Raw genomic sequence first — 14871 nt, 5'->3', positions numbered from 1 at the left:
ACCACACTCCCGACACCCTGTTACCTTCAGTAATGGCCCCTGCATTGTCAAAAAAGCAACAACAAAAATGTTAATGCAATAGCGCCCATTGTTCTTCTCCAAACATCCCACCACCCTGCTCCCCACTGGGGTTAGTTAGATTTATAACACAGCTGTTTACTATGCTGTGCTTTTAAATCCATTTGGACTCACTGGACGATCATCAATCATGTTGCAGGCATCTGTTTCATTAATAAAAAACTGTATGGTACATGCCCAGTTACACACCATGGAAAAAAATGGCAATCAGAAGGAAAAAATCTGCGTTTTCCCAGTGATTGCTTTGCTTTTCATTTAATGTCAAAAACTGATTGCAAGTAGTTGTAATGGCCAACTGGACTCTGATTGTAATTAGCTGATGTGAATTTTTGTGTAAGTAGAAGGCAATAGATATACAAATTTCAAAGAACTTTTCTTCCACACTGTGTTTTTTGTCCTGTCTCTTCCCCCTCAGCCCTAACTGGTTGAGGCAGATGGCTCCCTGAGCCTCGGTTTGCTGGAGGTTTCTTCCTGTTGAAAGGGAGTTTTTCCTTCTCACTCTCGCCAAATGCTTGCTTATAGAGTAGTGTTTTCTGGTGGTTGGGATTTTCTCTTCATTATTGTAGGGCCTTTACCTTGCAATATAAAGAGCACTGAATCGACTGCTGTTGTGATTTGGCACTATATAAATAAAACTGAATTACACTCATTTGAAAAATGAAAAATAATTTGTGACTTTCGCTGATGTATCAGTTAATTGCTGTGTTATCAAAAGCAGATTGCATTCAAATACCAGCTTGATACTTGACTGCAGACTAATAGCAGACTGATTTTATCTTATTGCTGTTTGGATGCACCAACCTTGCTTTAAATACAACTGACCATGAGTGTTTTAACAGGCCTTAATCGTCATGTTCATAACCACCATTTTAAAAGCAGCAAGATCACAAGTTCATTGCACATGATCCCAGTCATTTTGGCCGTGCCAAGATCTCCACCCACTGTTTTCTGTAGCGTAACTGTTGCATCATTTTTTTCCAAAGACTGGAGGAGACCAAAACACAGCTCCAATGAAAGGACTTTATAAAAGAAGATAAATGTTGTTCAGAATCCGCTTATTTGCTAGTATAGCAATTTGCTGTTTAGAGTCTGTGGTGGGGCGTGGTCTGCGGGGCCGTGCGGACTCACCTGCACGGCATCCGCAATCACGCCCGCCGTGTTAAAACACGGGGACTCAGGGGTTGGTGGTGGTGTGGTGTGACGTGAATCAAATAAAGTTGGCTCTGAACGTCGCTCCGTGGTCCCGCCGTGCCTTATTCATGCCACATTGGTGCCGAAACCCAGGAGGCGGCATGGCGGGTACCTATCAGAGCCAGGAAAGGAAAGAGCTGGCCGAGAGGGTGGCCGAAATAGCGGCCACCCAGCGGAAGCAGGCGGCGGAGGTGCGTCGCCAACAGGAAGAGCTGCGGAAGGAGAGCGAACGCCACCTGGGGAAGATGGCAGAGCTGGCAGCGCTGCTCTGGGCCTGGGCGCCACCCCCACAAGTGTGTCCCGAGGACAGTGAAGCGGTGGAGGAGCCGTGTGGGTCACCTCGGCAGCCGGAGGTGGTGGACGAGCCACGCGGGGGTCCGAGCCTGCCGGAGGAGGAGGAGCAGCCGGGTGAAGGGCTGCTCCTGCCGGGAGCGGTGGAGGAGCCGCTCCAATCGGAGGCCGAGGACGAGGCGGGCGAGGGTCTACACCTGCCGGAGGCAGAGGAGTCGCTCCACCCAGAGGTGGGCGAGGGGCTGTGCCTGCTGGGGGCGGAGGCGCAGTGCGGGGAGCCGCTCCAAACGGGAGTGGCGGAGGCGGTGGCGGAGCAGCTGTGCGGGGAGACGGAGGTCCCTGCTCCAGGGCAGCCTGTGCAGCCGGAGTTGGAGGCAGAGGAGCGGGACAGCCCCGCTAGGCCGGGGATCGGCGGGCTGGCTAGTCCAGCCTCGCTGCCACCAGTCGATTCTGCGCGCCTGACGTCTGCCCAGCCGCCTGTGTGCAGGAGCGCACGGCCATGCCTGTGGGGCCGTGTCCGCTTGCTACGCGGCCGACCTCCGGACCAGCTTCGCCGTTGCCGCTGGATGCGCGGGCGGCCACCAGAACGGACGCTTCCCCGTCGCTTGGTCAGGGGCTGGGGCGCCGATGTGTAGGGGCCGAGTCCCGCCCCAGTTCGCGGGGGGGGGGGGGAGTAGGTTCGGCCAGATTGCTCCCCGGCCTCAATCGGGCGATGGGGGTATGTGGTGGGGCGTGGTCTGCGGGGCCGTGCGGACGCACCTGCACGGCATCCGCAATCACGCCCGCCGTGTTAAAACACGGGGACTCAGGGGTTGGTGGTGGTGTGGTGTGACGTGAATCAAATAAAGTTGGCTCTGAACGTCGCTCCGTGGTCCCGCCGTGCCTTATTCATGCCACAGAGTCTTTATTGACATATTTTACTTTCCAGTGGCCTGAAAAAAGTTCATTCATGAATTAAAACTGGCAGTAAATTCCAACTTACGCCTGGGTGCTGGCAGGAACTCATCCATTTCACCTTTGAACCCTATGAAGAACAGCAGGAGGCACTTTTAATACATTTCACGTTTACAGATTGTTGTATGACTTTATCACACTGATGGAGAGAATTTTTGTTTTCATTTCACACACATGCAAATTTAAGTTGTCACACACTAATTTTAAACAGTTAATTAGGAAAATATAATTACTCTTGAGTTGTTTTTTTTATATATGTTTTTGATGATCATGAGCATATTGGCATTAGCTGTGGAATTGGGTGAAACCTACTCTTGACAACAACGGAGGCAAATGCAGACAGCTCTCCCTGGGAGTTCATGGCAGAGACACGATACTGAGCTGTATCATCAAAATCACATCTGAAAGAGGAGAGCATCAGCTGATCAATGTCCATGATATGCACATGTTCGGTGTACTGTGTTAAGGATTCATGTGTACGGTGCCCCTCCCCCCAGCTCAACCTAATTCCTTTCAGCCATGTAAATAATACCAACTATGTGAGCCCAACTGTAAAACGTTCCATCACTCCTGGCCAGAAATACTCTGGCAAAAAATAGACACGCTGGTGATGTCACACGCATTAGGTGTTGTGGCTTTCTGTACATGAAGTGATCCGATGTGTGACGTGCCGACAGACTAGCAAGAAAGGTTAACTAATTTGATGGATAAGCAGTAGTTTAAAAAAGAATAAATAAAGTAAAGCAATTTTATGACACTTTTTCCCCCTAGATGTTTTAATTTAAGAAAATGCAATTTCAACAGCACATCATAGGTTTTCTATGTGATAAAGAAATGCTGCTTTGGGATTAAACTGTAAGAGATAAATGTATAAAATTACAGAAAACACACAGATATAGGCTGTCCTAAAAGTCCTCCAGTTTTGGTGATTTGGTGAGTCAAGTTTATACTATTTAATTAGCCTGCACTAGAAAGTATTTGTGTATGTCTTCTATGCTCATAACGTTTAAGAGTACAGCTTGCTCACTGAACCTGCTAGCATTAGCAGCATTTTTAGCTTGAATGATGCATTATTAAACAGGCCATGTTATTAGATAAACATTTTAACATTGTCCACTGAATGTAACAGATATCCGTTAAACTGAATAACAGCTTGTAGTAGTGGTTGAATTTATATTTAAAGCTGCATGTAATCTTAATGCTAGTGAATTGTTGTGCTACAAGTGATCAAACATGAAGCTCAACTCAGAGATGGGGTGCATCTGATGTAGACTAACTTCTACATAATACGGCTACATCTACTATCTTAGACTAGCTATCCTTAGACCACCTCTTTGTTATCAAGACCCTGGGCCTGTAGATTAAGTCATTTACACATAAGTCCATATATGGCTGAATGCTGAATCCAGGGCAAGATGCCTACTTTAAAAAATAACACTCAGTTTAAAGAATCCTAAATTTCAAAGTAAATATTTTAATTTTAACAAAGTATTTTTAATACATATACTACAAACCGAGGCCCAAGGAACATCAGTGTCAGCCTATCATATTTTGCCCCCAACAAACTTCTTTATTTCAACCCAATTTTGTGTCAGTCACTGGAAAACAGTGAAGATATTAAATAAACTTTATTTTCAGTATGTAATCATAACAAGTTCTTTGACTAATATATTTTATCTTAATGTCTAACATCTTAACTTCCATGATGTTCTGGTTACGTTTTTAAGTTAAACTTAATATACAGAGCTGTAGTATAGCACTATTTGGGATTCACAAGTTGCATGAAAATACCCTACCTTCTTTCAAAGGGCTCACTGGAAAATCTTCAAGGTGATGATGTGTATTGACATTAATTTATGGCATAAAATGTATGTGGACATCTACTTTAAGTACTGTGGATGGGAGAAACGACCTACTTGTTAATCTCCAGTGAGTGCACGCTGTATCTGCTCTCAATTTTGTACTTGCCAGGGTTGGCAAGCGGATCAAGTGCCACATTGTTTTTGTACCTTGAAAGACAAAAAAAGTTTGAAAAGAATAAAACAAAATCAAGCGAGGAAACATTAAAAACTAGATGGATCTAGATGGAATGGATAAAGATCATTTTTTGAAAGAACAGAGAGGAAAGACATAAGATCGTGTAGTTGGTGACCTACCAGACGACCCGTGGGTCGGGCCACCCACTGACAGTGCAGTGCAGCCGCACACACTGTTTCTCCCACACAGTGTGGGAGCGAGGTTTAATCACAAACTCTGGGGCGTGCATCAGGCTGTCTTCGTTCATACGCTTGAAGTGTTCCTCGTGTTCATGGATCTAAAGATAGAGCAAATCACTCAGGACAGTTTTTACCTTCTACCAACCACAACGTGCTCCACAATTACCATTTTCTTGTAGATACATTTAAATAAAACCAACACATCTACTTTAGATATTATCTTCACACATTACAACTGTAAGGATGTGTTCTTCCTTAGTCCTGTGAAAAGATGAGGTGTTGAGGTCTTGTCTGTTTGTTCACTATCCAGTATCTCAACACATAATACCACCAATGAGACACTGCTTCCCTCTGTCCGAAGAAACGTGATCTCCTGAAGAATTTGTCACCCAGTAGTAAGGCTGTGCGGCAGGGGAGGCATATAAATGCAGTGAGGGGGTAAGTGTGGTTTTTCATGATGCTCATTGAATGGCTGGGTACCAATTCACATAATCATCCAGGCACATAAATAACTTTCTTGTGTAAGGGGTAGTAATAACAACCACTTAGCCACAGACACTTTACATTCCCAAGCACTGATGCAATCAACCATGGTCAGTTTTGCTACAATAAATAAATATTGTTGTGCTTTGTGGCCTGATATTGGCATTAGAATATGGATTTATTGTGATATTATAATAGAGGATGATCTACTATGATCCCACAAGTAATGAGCAATAAAAGCACAATATATAAGCACAGATGAATGGTGCAGATGATTCATTTGGATTAAGCATACTTCACCTATCTTGAGTTTCTTTGGAAAACCTTTTAACTAACAGCCAAAATCTTTTTTTCTTTTTTTAATCACATTATGTCAGTAAAATATAACTCAACACAATGGAAATGTTATACTTAATTGTTACTCAGTAGTTTAAGGACTACTTCACCACTACCTAGAGCTGGGCGATAGAACGATAACGATATGTATCGCGATATAACTTTTACTCGATAGAGAAATTAAGCTATCGCGATAGACCTCGCCGCTCTTGTCCTCTTAAAAAAAAAAAAAAAAAAAAAGGTCAGCCGATCCAAATTCAGTAGCGCAGAGCCGAACCAATCACAGCCGCAGCGTCACGTCGCGTGACTTGTTACGTACAGCACAAGTGCCAAGCCGCACGTGTGTTTGTTTGGGAAGCAGCCAGCGGGTAATGGAGCCAGCGCGTAATGGAGGAAATGAGTGTGCCGACTAGAAAAATCAACCGAGCGTGACCGAAGAGAAAACAGATGATGGTTCCAATGCCGGAGAGATTGTCGAACGGAAGAGCCATAGAAGTTCCGTAGTGTGAAGGTATTTCGGCTATTTCAAGTCTGACAAAAAACAGAGTAGCGTGCACTGTAAATTGTGCCGAAAGCAAGTCTGGAAATACAATAAACTGGTGCATGCGTCACACTGTGCGCCACGTTATTGTTTCGGTGAAATGAATTTCTACAATACTGTTACTGTTAATTCTACTCTCTGCAGTGTTTAAATGCTTACATATACACACAGTTACTGTCCCTCCACACATACGACTCGGTTCTGCTTCTATGCCCCAGCTTTGTTTACTTTTTCCCACCGAGGCTTCTAGACTTCTGATTGGCCAACATTTCTGCACGGTTAGGAATCTAGCGCCACCTGCTGCTTTGGCATGTTCATAGCAGCGTTTTCCTTCATTTCTGCCTTTATGTGTGGACGGGATTATTTTTTTAAAACGAAAACGGAAAATCTCCGTTTTCAAAAATACCCGTGTACGTGTGGACGTAGCCTCAGTCTCTGACTGGAAGCGCTAATTCGTCATTCGGCTTTTGTCAGACTAAAGTAACTGTTAAAACTGTTTGAAAGGCTCAGCTATACAACAAGGAGAGATTGAGAATTTCCTTTTAGTTCTCAGTTTACTTGATATTGACAAAAGTTAGTCAGTTTTGTCTGTTCTTCTGTCAAACAAACTAAGATTTATTTTTAGAATTAATACTTTATTTCTAAGTGGAATTGACAATTTAGTCTGTTTCGTTTGTTCTATTTTGAAACTTAAACGCTTTAGCGGCTGCCTTTTGTGTAGTTTGCAATATTTGCCTTTTATTTATCTGAAAAAGTCTCATGTACATCTTAAGTACATCTACCCTGTTGAACTTATTATGGGAAATAAATATTTAAAAACAAGCTGCTGATTATTTCACATTTTACTTGTGAGCAACGGCACATTTAAATCTTACAAATATAGTTATTTGGCTTATATCGTGATAGATATCGTTATCGCCTGAAATGAAAAAAAACATATCGTGATATGAAAAAATCTCATATCGCCCAGCTCTACCACTACCCCATGTTTCCTCTGTTATGCCAAGCAATGCGAAGAGAAGAAGAATTAACAGTTATTCAGTAGTTACTCATTACTTAACCACTATTTAACCATTAACTACCATTTTTGTGTTCTCTTAAGTAAAGTGAAACCTGATAGTAAGTAATATTAGCTTATAATTATCTAAGCAGAATTACAGAATTATTCACTAATATACTCCCCAGCGACTGAGATGGCTGTACTGTGATTACAAAAGTACAAAAGCAAATTTGGCATGTCCTAAAGTTTACTGTAACATCACAAATACATAATGCTTATTTGTGATATCAAAGCTAACGCCTAGCTTATACTTGGACAGCTTCCTGGTGCATTCTAATGTAAATTCTTCAAAGATGTCAACGTGGTCACAAAAAGTGGGCAGACATATAGACGTCCGCATAGACCCTTGCACTCACCATTTGACGATGAAATTTGCATCACTCTGACCAGAGTGGACCTGAGTGGGCCCTAGCAGACTAACAGAAAGTATAATCCAGGCTCAAGAAACATTTTTCTGGGCTTTTGCAAAAGATATGTGCCATTATAATGCCACACAGGCATTTCCTTGACCCATGATACACTCTATGACCCTGTTATGGACTATGATATGTGCCTTAAATGTGAGAAGTGAGTCTGTAATGTCAAGAAGAAGACTGATTTACAAAAAAAATAAGTATGCAGGTTTTTGCAAGCGCATACAAACAACCAAACAGACCAAACCTAAGGCCCGTTTCTGTGATGTAAAATTCTAAGCAGTTCTCCATGTTTGCTTTAAAACTTTAAAGAACAGCACGGCTGCCTTGTGTGATCTCAAAACAGTGAGAACTGACCCTTTTATTCAGAGTGATGCGCTCAGCCGACTCGCGCATGGTCTCCTTCCTGGAGATGAGCTCAGACCTCTCCATCTCCAGGCCACTGGTGAACAAATCCCTGCGGGCCATGTATGCAGCAGTGTCTCTCACTCTTGCTTCCTCTGTATCTGAAAGTCCTGTAGCAAACTCTTGACTAGGAGGCAGCAAAGCAGAGCCAGGGATGGACGTGAAAGCAAGGCATGTTGTTAAAACTTTAGGCTGTTGAAAAGCAATCTTGGATTTCCAGTTCTACATAGAGGGATAGTTATTACCTGCCCCTGAAGATAGGCACTACATAGCCGATGATTTGGTTGTCTTTATCCACAGCCAAGTAAGTTGGCTTGGCTCTCTTGGGTGAGGGGCTTAGTCTGCTCTCCTCCAGGCCAGAGTGCGAAGACACGTTAAGTCTGAGACATACAGAGTACCATCAGCCTGGCACACAGCCAGACAGTGCAACCAACAACAGAAAAATGTGGGGACAAAGCCAAGGTCAGGGGTGGATGAGATGTGGATTAAAATTCAGTTGGAAAGTAGTGGAGATGGTTTAGTTGTAATTATTTTTTACAGCTTTGCACACCTCAGTTATTAAGTTTTCAACATCTATAACAACCATATGATGTGAAAGACAATACTGACACCGCTAACGACCACTAAAAGCAGCCAGTACTCGGTCATTAACAGATGAGTGTCCTTCATCTATGATGGTATCTCAGTGCATACCAAAATGTGAAACCCAGCTGTCCTACTGACTTCCATACTACATTTCATGTTTCTCTAAGAAAGATTTAGGGCAAAGTGAGAAATCCATCTTTAGTTTACGTAGAGCTTACAATCAATCAGTGGCCCAGTGGCCTAATGGATAAGGCATCAGCCTCCGGAGCTGGGGATTGTGGGTTCAAGTCCCACCTGGGTCGTAATCTTGTTCTGTAATGTTTATGCTAGAATCATTTATTACTGACAAACTGCTTTCAGGAAATGACTGTGGCTCATAGGGTGAAATATCCTGATGTAGGTAAGGAAATCTGTCCAGTGTCAACACTATAGCTTTGAATAGTTTTTGAGGATTCACAGAATGGCATAGCAAGTGGGACAGCTGCCCTCATTTTTCCTATGTCTATCTGAGTCAGTGTCCCTTTACCTCTGACCATTTCCAAGATTTTAATTGGAAAATCTCATAGAATTTGCGAGGGTGTGATATGAAGATTATCCCATATTACAAGAAACTCCTATAACCACATAAATGCAATCCTATCTTTGCCATAAAAGCAATGCTCCCTGCCTCCCCTCAGCACTGATCTGGGGTCTGGTGAGCTGCCTGAAGGGAAAGATGAGATAGTAAAATCTAAGCCCTCTGATGTGTTCACACTCTCCAGGCCAGAGTATTTAAGGATTTGCCAGATACCCTAATAGATAGGCTCACTATGGGAGCTTTGGTATTCCCTGGATAGAAAAGCTCAATATACTCCAAACTTTAAATGTCAGGAAATGTGAACTGATGACAAATCAGCAGCTCATGAACAGCTATCCTTATGCCTCTTAAAAATAAAGAGAAGCTGCCAAGTTTCCCACACTCACTAATTAAAAAGATTCACGGCACAGTGGATGAGTTTTCAAACGAACAAGACTGATAAACTATCTCTTCTTATTTTCATCCTAGTATGATACACAGGTCAAGATGCTATTTCAGTCAATTTATATAGCATATAGCTCTAATATAACATAACGTTGCATCCTTTCTAACGAATGCCATTCCTCTAAAGGTGACAGAAATTCCTGTAGCCCTTTTAGACACATTACTGTGTTAAAGGTAAGACTTGGTCAACATGCATGAAAACACAAAGGACATCTGTCAGGCTACATGCACAGGGCTTCATGCAGGACTCAAAGCTGTTTTCAATCCTCAGGTGTGTTTGAGGGGCGATCAAGGTGAAAGAAAACTCATGGGGGAGTAAGATGGTTACTTGGTGTCAAGGAAAGACGATCCCAGAGTTGTGTCAGGGAGGTGATCTCACAAGGGTGATGGAGGTGAACTTGATCAGCTGGGGTGGGGTAGGTGTTAGGGAGGTAGTAGGACTTTCCTGTCATAAAGAAAAAGGATTGATGAAGTTGATCCACCTCCCTTTCCTTCTCCTTACCCCCTGCTCCTGGTGGCGGCAGAGGCGCTGCCGCTAGCACTGTATCTGCTGCTGGCCTGGTACTGACTCACTTTAGACTGAGTCTCCTTGCTACGGTAGCCGCGGTCATAGTGGAGATGGTGCTTCTGGTAGAACGGTATAGATCCAGACATGCTGCAGGCCACTCCTCACACGAGCCCTGAGTTTCCGAGTTTCTTCCTGTCTATCTGCTTGTCTGTCAGGTTAGTTAGTGGTCAAGAGCATGTGGATTCACTGTCAATACAGGGTAGGTTCACAGCAAGCTTTTTGACTCTTTTTGCTGAACATAAATAGTTAATCTAATTGTCATAGTGGAAAAAATTAGACTGTACTAAGTGTACTAAAGGTATGATGGCCAAAAACTACAAATAGTTTCTTGATCAACAAAGACAGTTTAAGGGAACCATCATAAAACCTTTCAAATCAAACCTGCAACATCAGCTACAAAGACATGATATACAGTTTCAGGCAATCAGGCACTTTCTCGGCATGCTTACACAGACATATGCAACAACTACAACCTTGCATATCACATCTTACCCCCAAAGTAGTCACTTACTCTGGACAAACTCTCTCAATTCTAAGCTTTAAATGAAAAGATGGTCCAACTCCACACACTCTTAAGTTTGATATCCCAAGCAAACCCGCAGGTAGGCACACACACGGCTGCGGTCTACACAACAAAAATAATATTGGCCTTAGTCAGAGTCCAAGCAGCAGTCACAGCCTTTTATGGTGAGAGTGGAGATAAATATAGCTAGGAGCAGAGCTGGGGGGCAAGTCAACTCCCATAGTGCAAAACACTTATGGGTGCAGGTCTCTGCCAGTGGGCTTGATATGCAGGTAAATACAAGGCTAGTGTTTGAAGTTTAAATTGCCAATTAATGTCAAGGTTAAATTGTTAATATCACTTTTAGTGTTGCATTAAATCTATATAATATTAATTTTTTACATGTTTTGTATTTATGAATGCTGCTTATTTATATTTGTCATTTTTAAATATTTACTACCACTTTTTTTTAAATTGAAATTGTGCCACACCACCAAAGCACCTCATCAACCAGCTTTTCCTCGAGGCCAAGCTTCCCCAGAGGTTCCCAAGGTTTTTCAGTATTCTTTAGTCAGTGTCTGATATCTTCTAATTTTGTTTTAAGTCTGTTAAGACTGTGATGGCTCAAAGCCCAAAGTGTGGCATTGCTGGTTAGCCTCCAGCAGCTTTTTATCTTGGCTTTTGACTGTAGCGGTCTCAGCTGTGACCGTTGCTAACTTTAGCAATGCTATTGTTATGCTCATTGCATACAACAAATGCCAGTTAATGTCTCTTTGTCACTCTCTCTTTCAGTGTCACTGTCATTTGGAGAAGTGCATGAGTGTCTCCTCTTGGTCACTCTGCTCATAAACAGCTACTAAGAAGGTCAAATAAATAAAACTCAGAATCCAGTGGCTAATAGAGCACATAAACATAAACTAACATGTTTCTATTTACATGCAAATATAGTGAGCTTTACGTCATTTGCCTGGTGGAGATAATTTGAGCTCTATCTGTGTTTGGACTTTGTTCTGGAATTTGACTTCAGGTCAAACATCTGACAATTTCCATGGCAAAAATATCATGTCAGTGGGCACTTCAGGGGCTTTTGTTCTGACCATTCTTTCCTTTTTGGCTCTCACTCATCAGTGTTCAACATAATACGGTCAGCAATCAGCATGACAGCATACCTTAAACATTATGGCAGCAACATGAAGTGTGAGCCCATTAAAAGAGATAAGCCCACCTCTGTACACTGAGGGAGCTAGTACAAGACATTAAGCAGGGTCACAGTACTTCATTCTGTCTAATGAAAATAGCTTACCCACTAAACAAGCCTCCAAGGTGATAGATTTGAACTGGTTGCATTAACTGAAAAACAAGGGAGTTGCAGAAATCATCAGATAAACAGCAAGTTTGTCTGCGACTGGTTTCACGTGTGAACATCCAGCTCCAAATCAAATCAAACACAACTTTTCATTATGCATTAAATCAAAGTTCAAACTCCATCCAAACTCCGGAGGCCCTGGCGGACTGACCCCCGGGTGCCAAGACTGGCAATAGGGACAAAGTTCAAACTAATTAACATATTGTTTCAATTTGCCTAGTCTTAATCAGTTTATTATAACTTGTGTGTACAAGTGTGTATTTCATAAGTGTGTGCTGTTTAGGGAATCTGCAGATTTTCTCTTTTCAGTCAAACTTGTCTTGTTTACTTTGTATCGAGGCCTCAGTTTCAATAGAAAACCTCTCAACAAGACAAAGAAAATTACATTTCTTTTTTCATTTTAATGAACTGAGTGCTAATAACAAGTTAGATGGTTTCTCTCCTTTTTAGTCTAGATGATGTGATGTCTATGTTTTTCAAAAAAGAACTCAAATTTTGATGTGTCTCAGCACAGAACTGTTTAAAACTTTCACATAATTTGGCTTCTTTGCACGATAAAGTTTGATTCTGCATTTTAGGATGGCACGATCTACTGTGTGCACAGACACAGTTTTCTGGGCCAATGTTCAACACAGGTCTAACTGAGCTGATGATACAACCATTCACACCTGCAGTCAATTTAGAAGCTCCCGTAAACTCAACATACATGTCTTTGTACAGTTGGAAGAAGTGTGAGTACCTGAAGAGGAAAATGTGCAAAACCAGCATTTAAAGACCCGACCATGGCAGCAGATCCATACCCAGAACCTCCTTGCTAGGAGCTAACACAGTGCTAGCCGCTGCTCCACCATGCCACATATAAATTCATAGTTCATATTCATATTTTCTTAAGTATTCAAACAGTATGAAAATCCCTCCATTGTTGGATTCATCTGGCTTGCACAGAACTGTTATAGTATTTTTTTTTCTAATTATCCTTTTACATTATATTCTACACACAGACCTTCATCATCCCCTCCATACTCACCAATGCTATATTTTAAAGCCGCTGTGTTACACCACAAGCTACAGTAAACTGCATAATTAGTGCGTATGACTGAGCATCAAAGAACAGCATGTAGCTGCTCAGTATCTCCTACCAAAAACATCTAAATAGCCCTGAAAATAAGCCCCATTCACCAAACAGCTGCCACCCACAGCTGATAAACTCTTCCTCAAAATACTAGCTTGTTTGAAAGTTTAAAGTTTGTATTGGCACAGTGAAGTCCCCATGGTATATGAAGAGTATCATAGTCTACATAAATATGTTTTACAGAATACAGTTGATTTTATCACCTTATTGAAACAGTTTGCACTTAGTTATTATGACTGTAAGTAAAGCACAAAACTGGTAAATATAAAGCCTGTGAAGTCTTGTATTATTGACACGTTTGAATGACCACAAAGGTGTAGGTGTATTCAACTCAAGGTTACAGTTTTGAGGTTATGGTTAGCTCTGGTGTAATGGTACATTATACTGAGAGGTTTTTCTAGTGTTGTGTGGGGTTCCCACTTCAAAAACAGAAATGATTTGCTTAACCACAATATTACTCTGACTCACTAAGATTTGAACAGAAAGACAGTTCACAGCAATGAACTGAGTTTAGCTGTCCAGGAAATTCCCACTGTATGGATATCAGGGGATCTGTTGAGGCTATTTTTATCTTCTGTGTTTGTGCTGCATCAATGCTTTGAAGCTATATAAAGTTCGTAGATATGAACATATTCAGTTCACACGAAGTGACACTCTAAGAAAGGTAAGTAAATATCTCAAGAAGTGTTTAAATATGCATGAGAAGTTTCATGTGTAAGTAGCAGCCTCTAGTGGGTGAATGCAGTACTGCAATTCTAAGTAAAAATAAATAAATAAATGCAAAACTTAAAATACAATCGTAAACTATTTTCCAACATTAATTTTCTCTTTTCATTTTGAGTGGCTCGGTTGTGTCTCTCCTAAACACAGAGGAGGAGTAGAAACTAACAGTTTGGTATCTATATGTATAATTGTAAAAGTCTGGTTATTGTAAAATATATAAATATTCATGAGTCATGACACTCATTTTGTTATCAGCTTTGAAAGTGCAGTGCTAAAGGTAAGTGAACCATGCACAGTTTAAATTTGTTGTAGCTTTTTTTTTTAGATAATTATTTTGTAAACAAAAATAGTTTAACTACTAAAATCACAAATTAAGTGTGGCATACAACGAAAAAAATGATTTTACTGTTACTTATCTTCTGTAACCGGACCCACTCAATGAGCCACATTCCCCTTTTCGGGCATGCCTGGGCAATGCGTTCATGAGGCAGCACACAACCATATGCTTCACCTCTTTGTATGTTTGAAGCTTTAAACTAGGCTTCTTCCTCTGGCTTTGCTGCGAGTAAAACTTTTTCCAGTGTGAAGCTGTTTCCCTAACACTGAAAGTGATATGACAGGTGGACAACAAAGGCAGACATGGCCTGTTTTAACTGTGAGTCAATAGTTCCACGTGTTGCTTTTGAAGCCCTGCAGCAGTAATCCTCTGTTTACAGCAATGACTGTGGTACCAAATGTTGTCTGACCCATCGTCGGACAAGTCGGACTATAATTATCCTCTATGTCAACATTTCTTCATTTTGTTATGGTTTAGTATTTGACTTCCTTCAATATTTCATTATCTTTTCCTGTTCGATTTACCTATTCAAATCTTCAACGAGGACGTTCCCAGGAAGACATCATAACATATTCTTCAACAATAAATAACACGTAAACAACATTAAAAGCCCAATGATAATGCAACAAAGGAGAATCATAAATAACAAATGATCAGTGTCAACGTAGT

At 41.6% G+C, this 14871-nt stretch overlaps 1 protein-coding gene across 7 annotated transcripts in view; it reads right to left on the bottom strand.

The window, feature by feature from the left end:
• The window catches only part of myom1b (myomesin 1b), a 36522-nt gene extending 25730 nt beyond the window's left edge, over positions 1-10792 (bottom strand). For 3 of the 7 annotated variants that reach the window (XM_080865793.1, XM_080865796.1, XM_080865797.1), the window contains exons 1-9: positions 10654-10792; positions 10077-10290; positions 8214-8348; positions 7921-8095; positions 4671-4828; positions 4431-4523; positions 2827-2915; positions 2543-2584; positions 25-39 (exon numbers count right to left, since the gene is read on the bottom strand). In XM_080865793.1, coding sequence (XP_080721919.1) covers positions 25-39; positions 2543-2584; positions 2827-2915; positions 4431-4523; positions 4671-4828; positions 7921-8095; positions 8214-8348; positions 10077-10228 — 859 coding nt within the window. In that variant the 5' untranslated portion in view covers positions 10229-10290; positions 10654-10792. Of the gene's footprint in view, positions 1-24; positions 40-2542; positions 2585-2826; positions 2916-4430; positions 4524-4670; positions 4829-7920; positions 8096-8213; positions 8349-9902; positions 10020-10076; positions 10291-10634 lie in introns of all 7 variants that reach the window. The other 4 variants (XM_080865795.1, XM_080865794.1, XM_080865798.1 and 1 more) reach the window with 4 other exon arrangements.
• Positions 10793-14871: the final 4079 nt, after the last annotated feature.

This window comes from Rhamphochromis sp. 'chilingali' (assembly GCF_963969265.1).
Source record: "Rhamphochromis sp. 'chilingali' genome assembly, chromosome: 18".
NCBI classification, from domain to species: domain Eukaryota; kingdom Metazoa; phylum Chordata; class Actinopteri; order Cichliformes; family Cichlidae; genus Rhamphochromis; species Rhamphochromis sp. 'chilingali'.
Note: the sequence above shows the minus strand (reverse complement) of the source record. Positions and strands in the feature narration are given on the sequence as shown.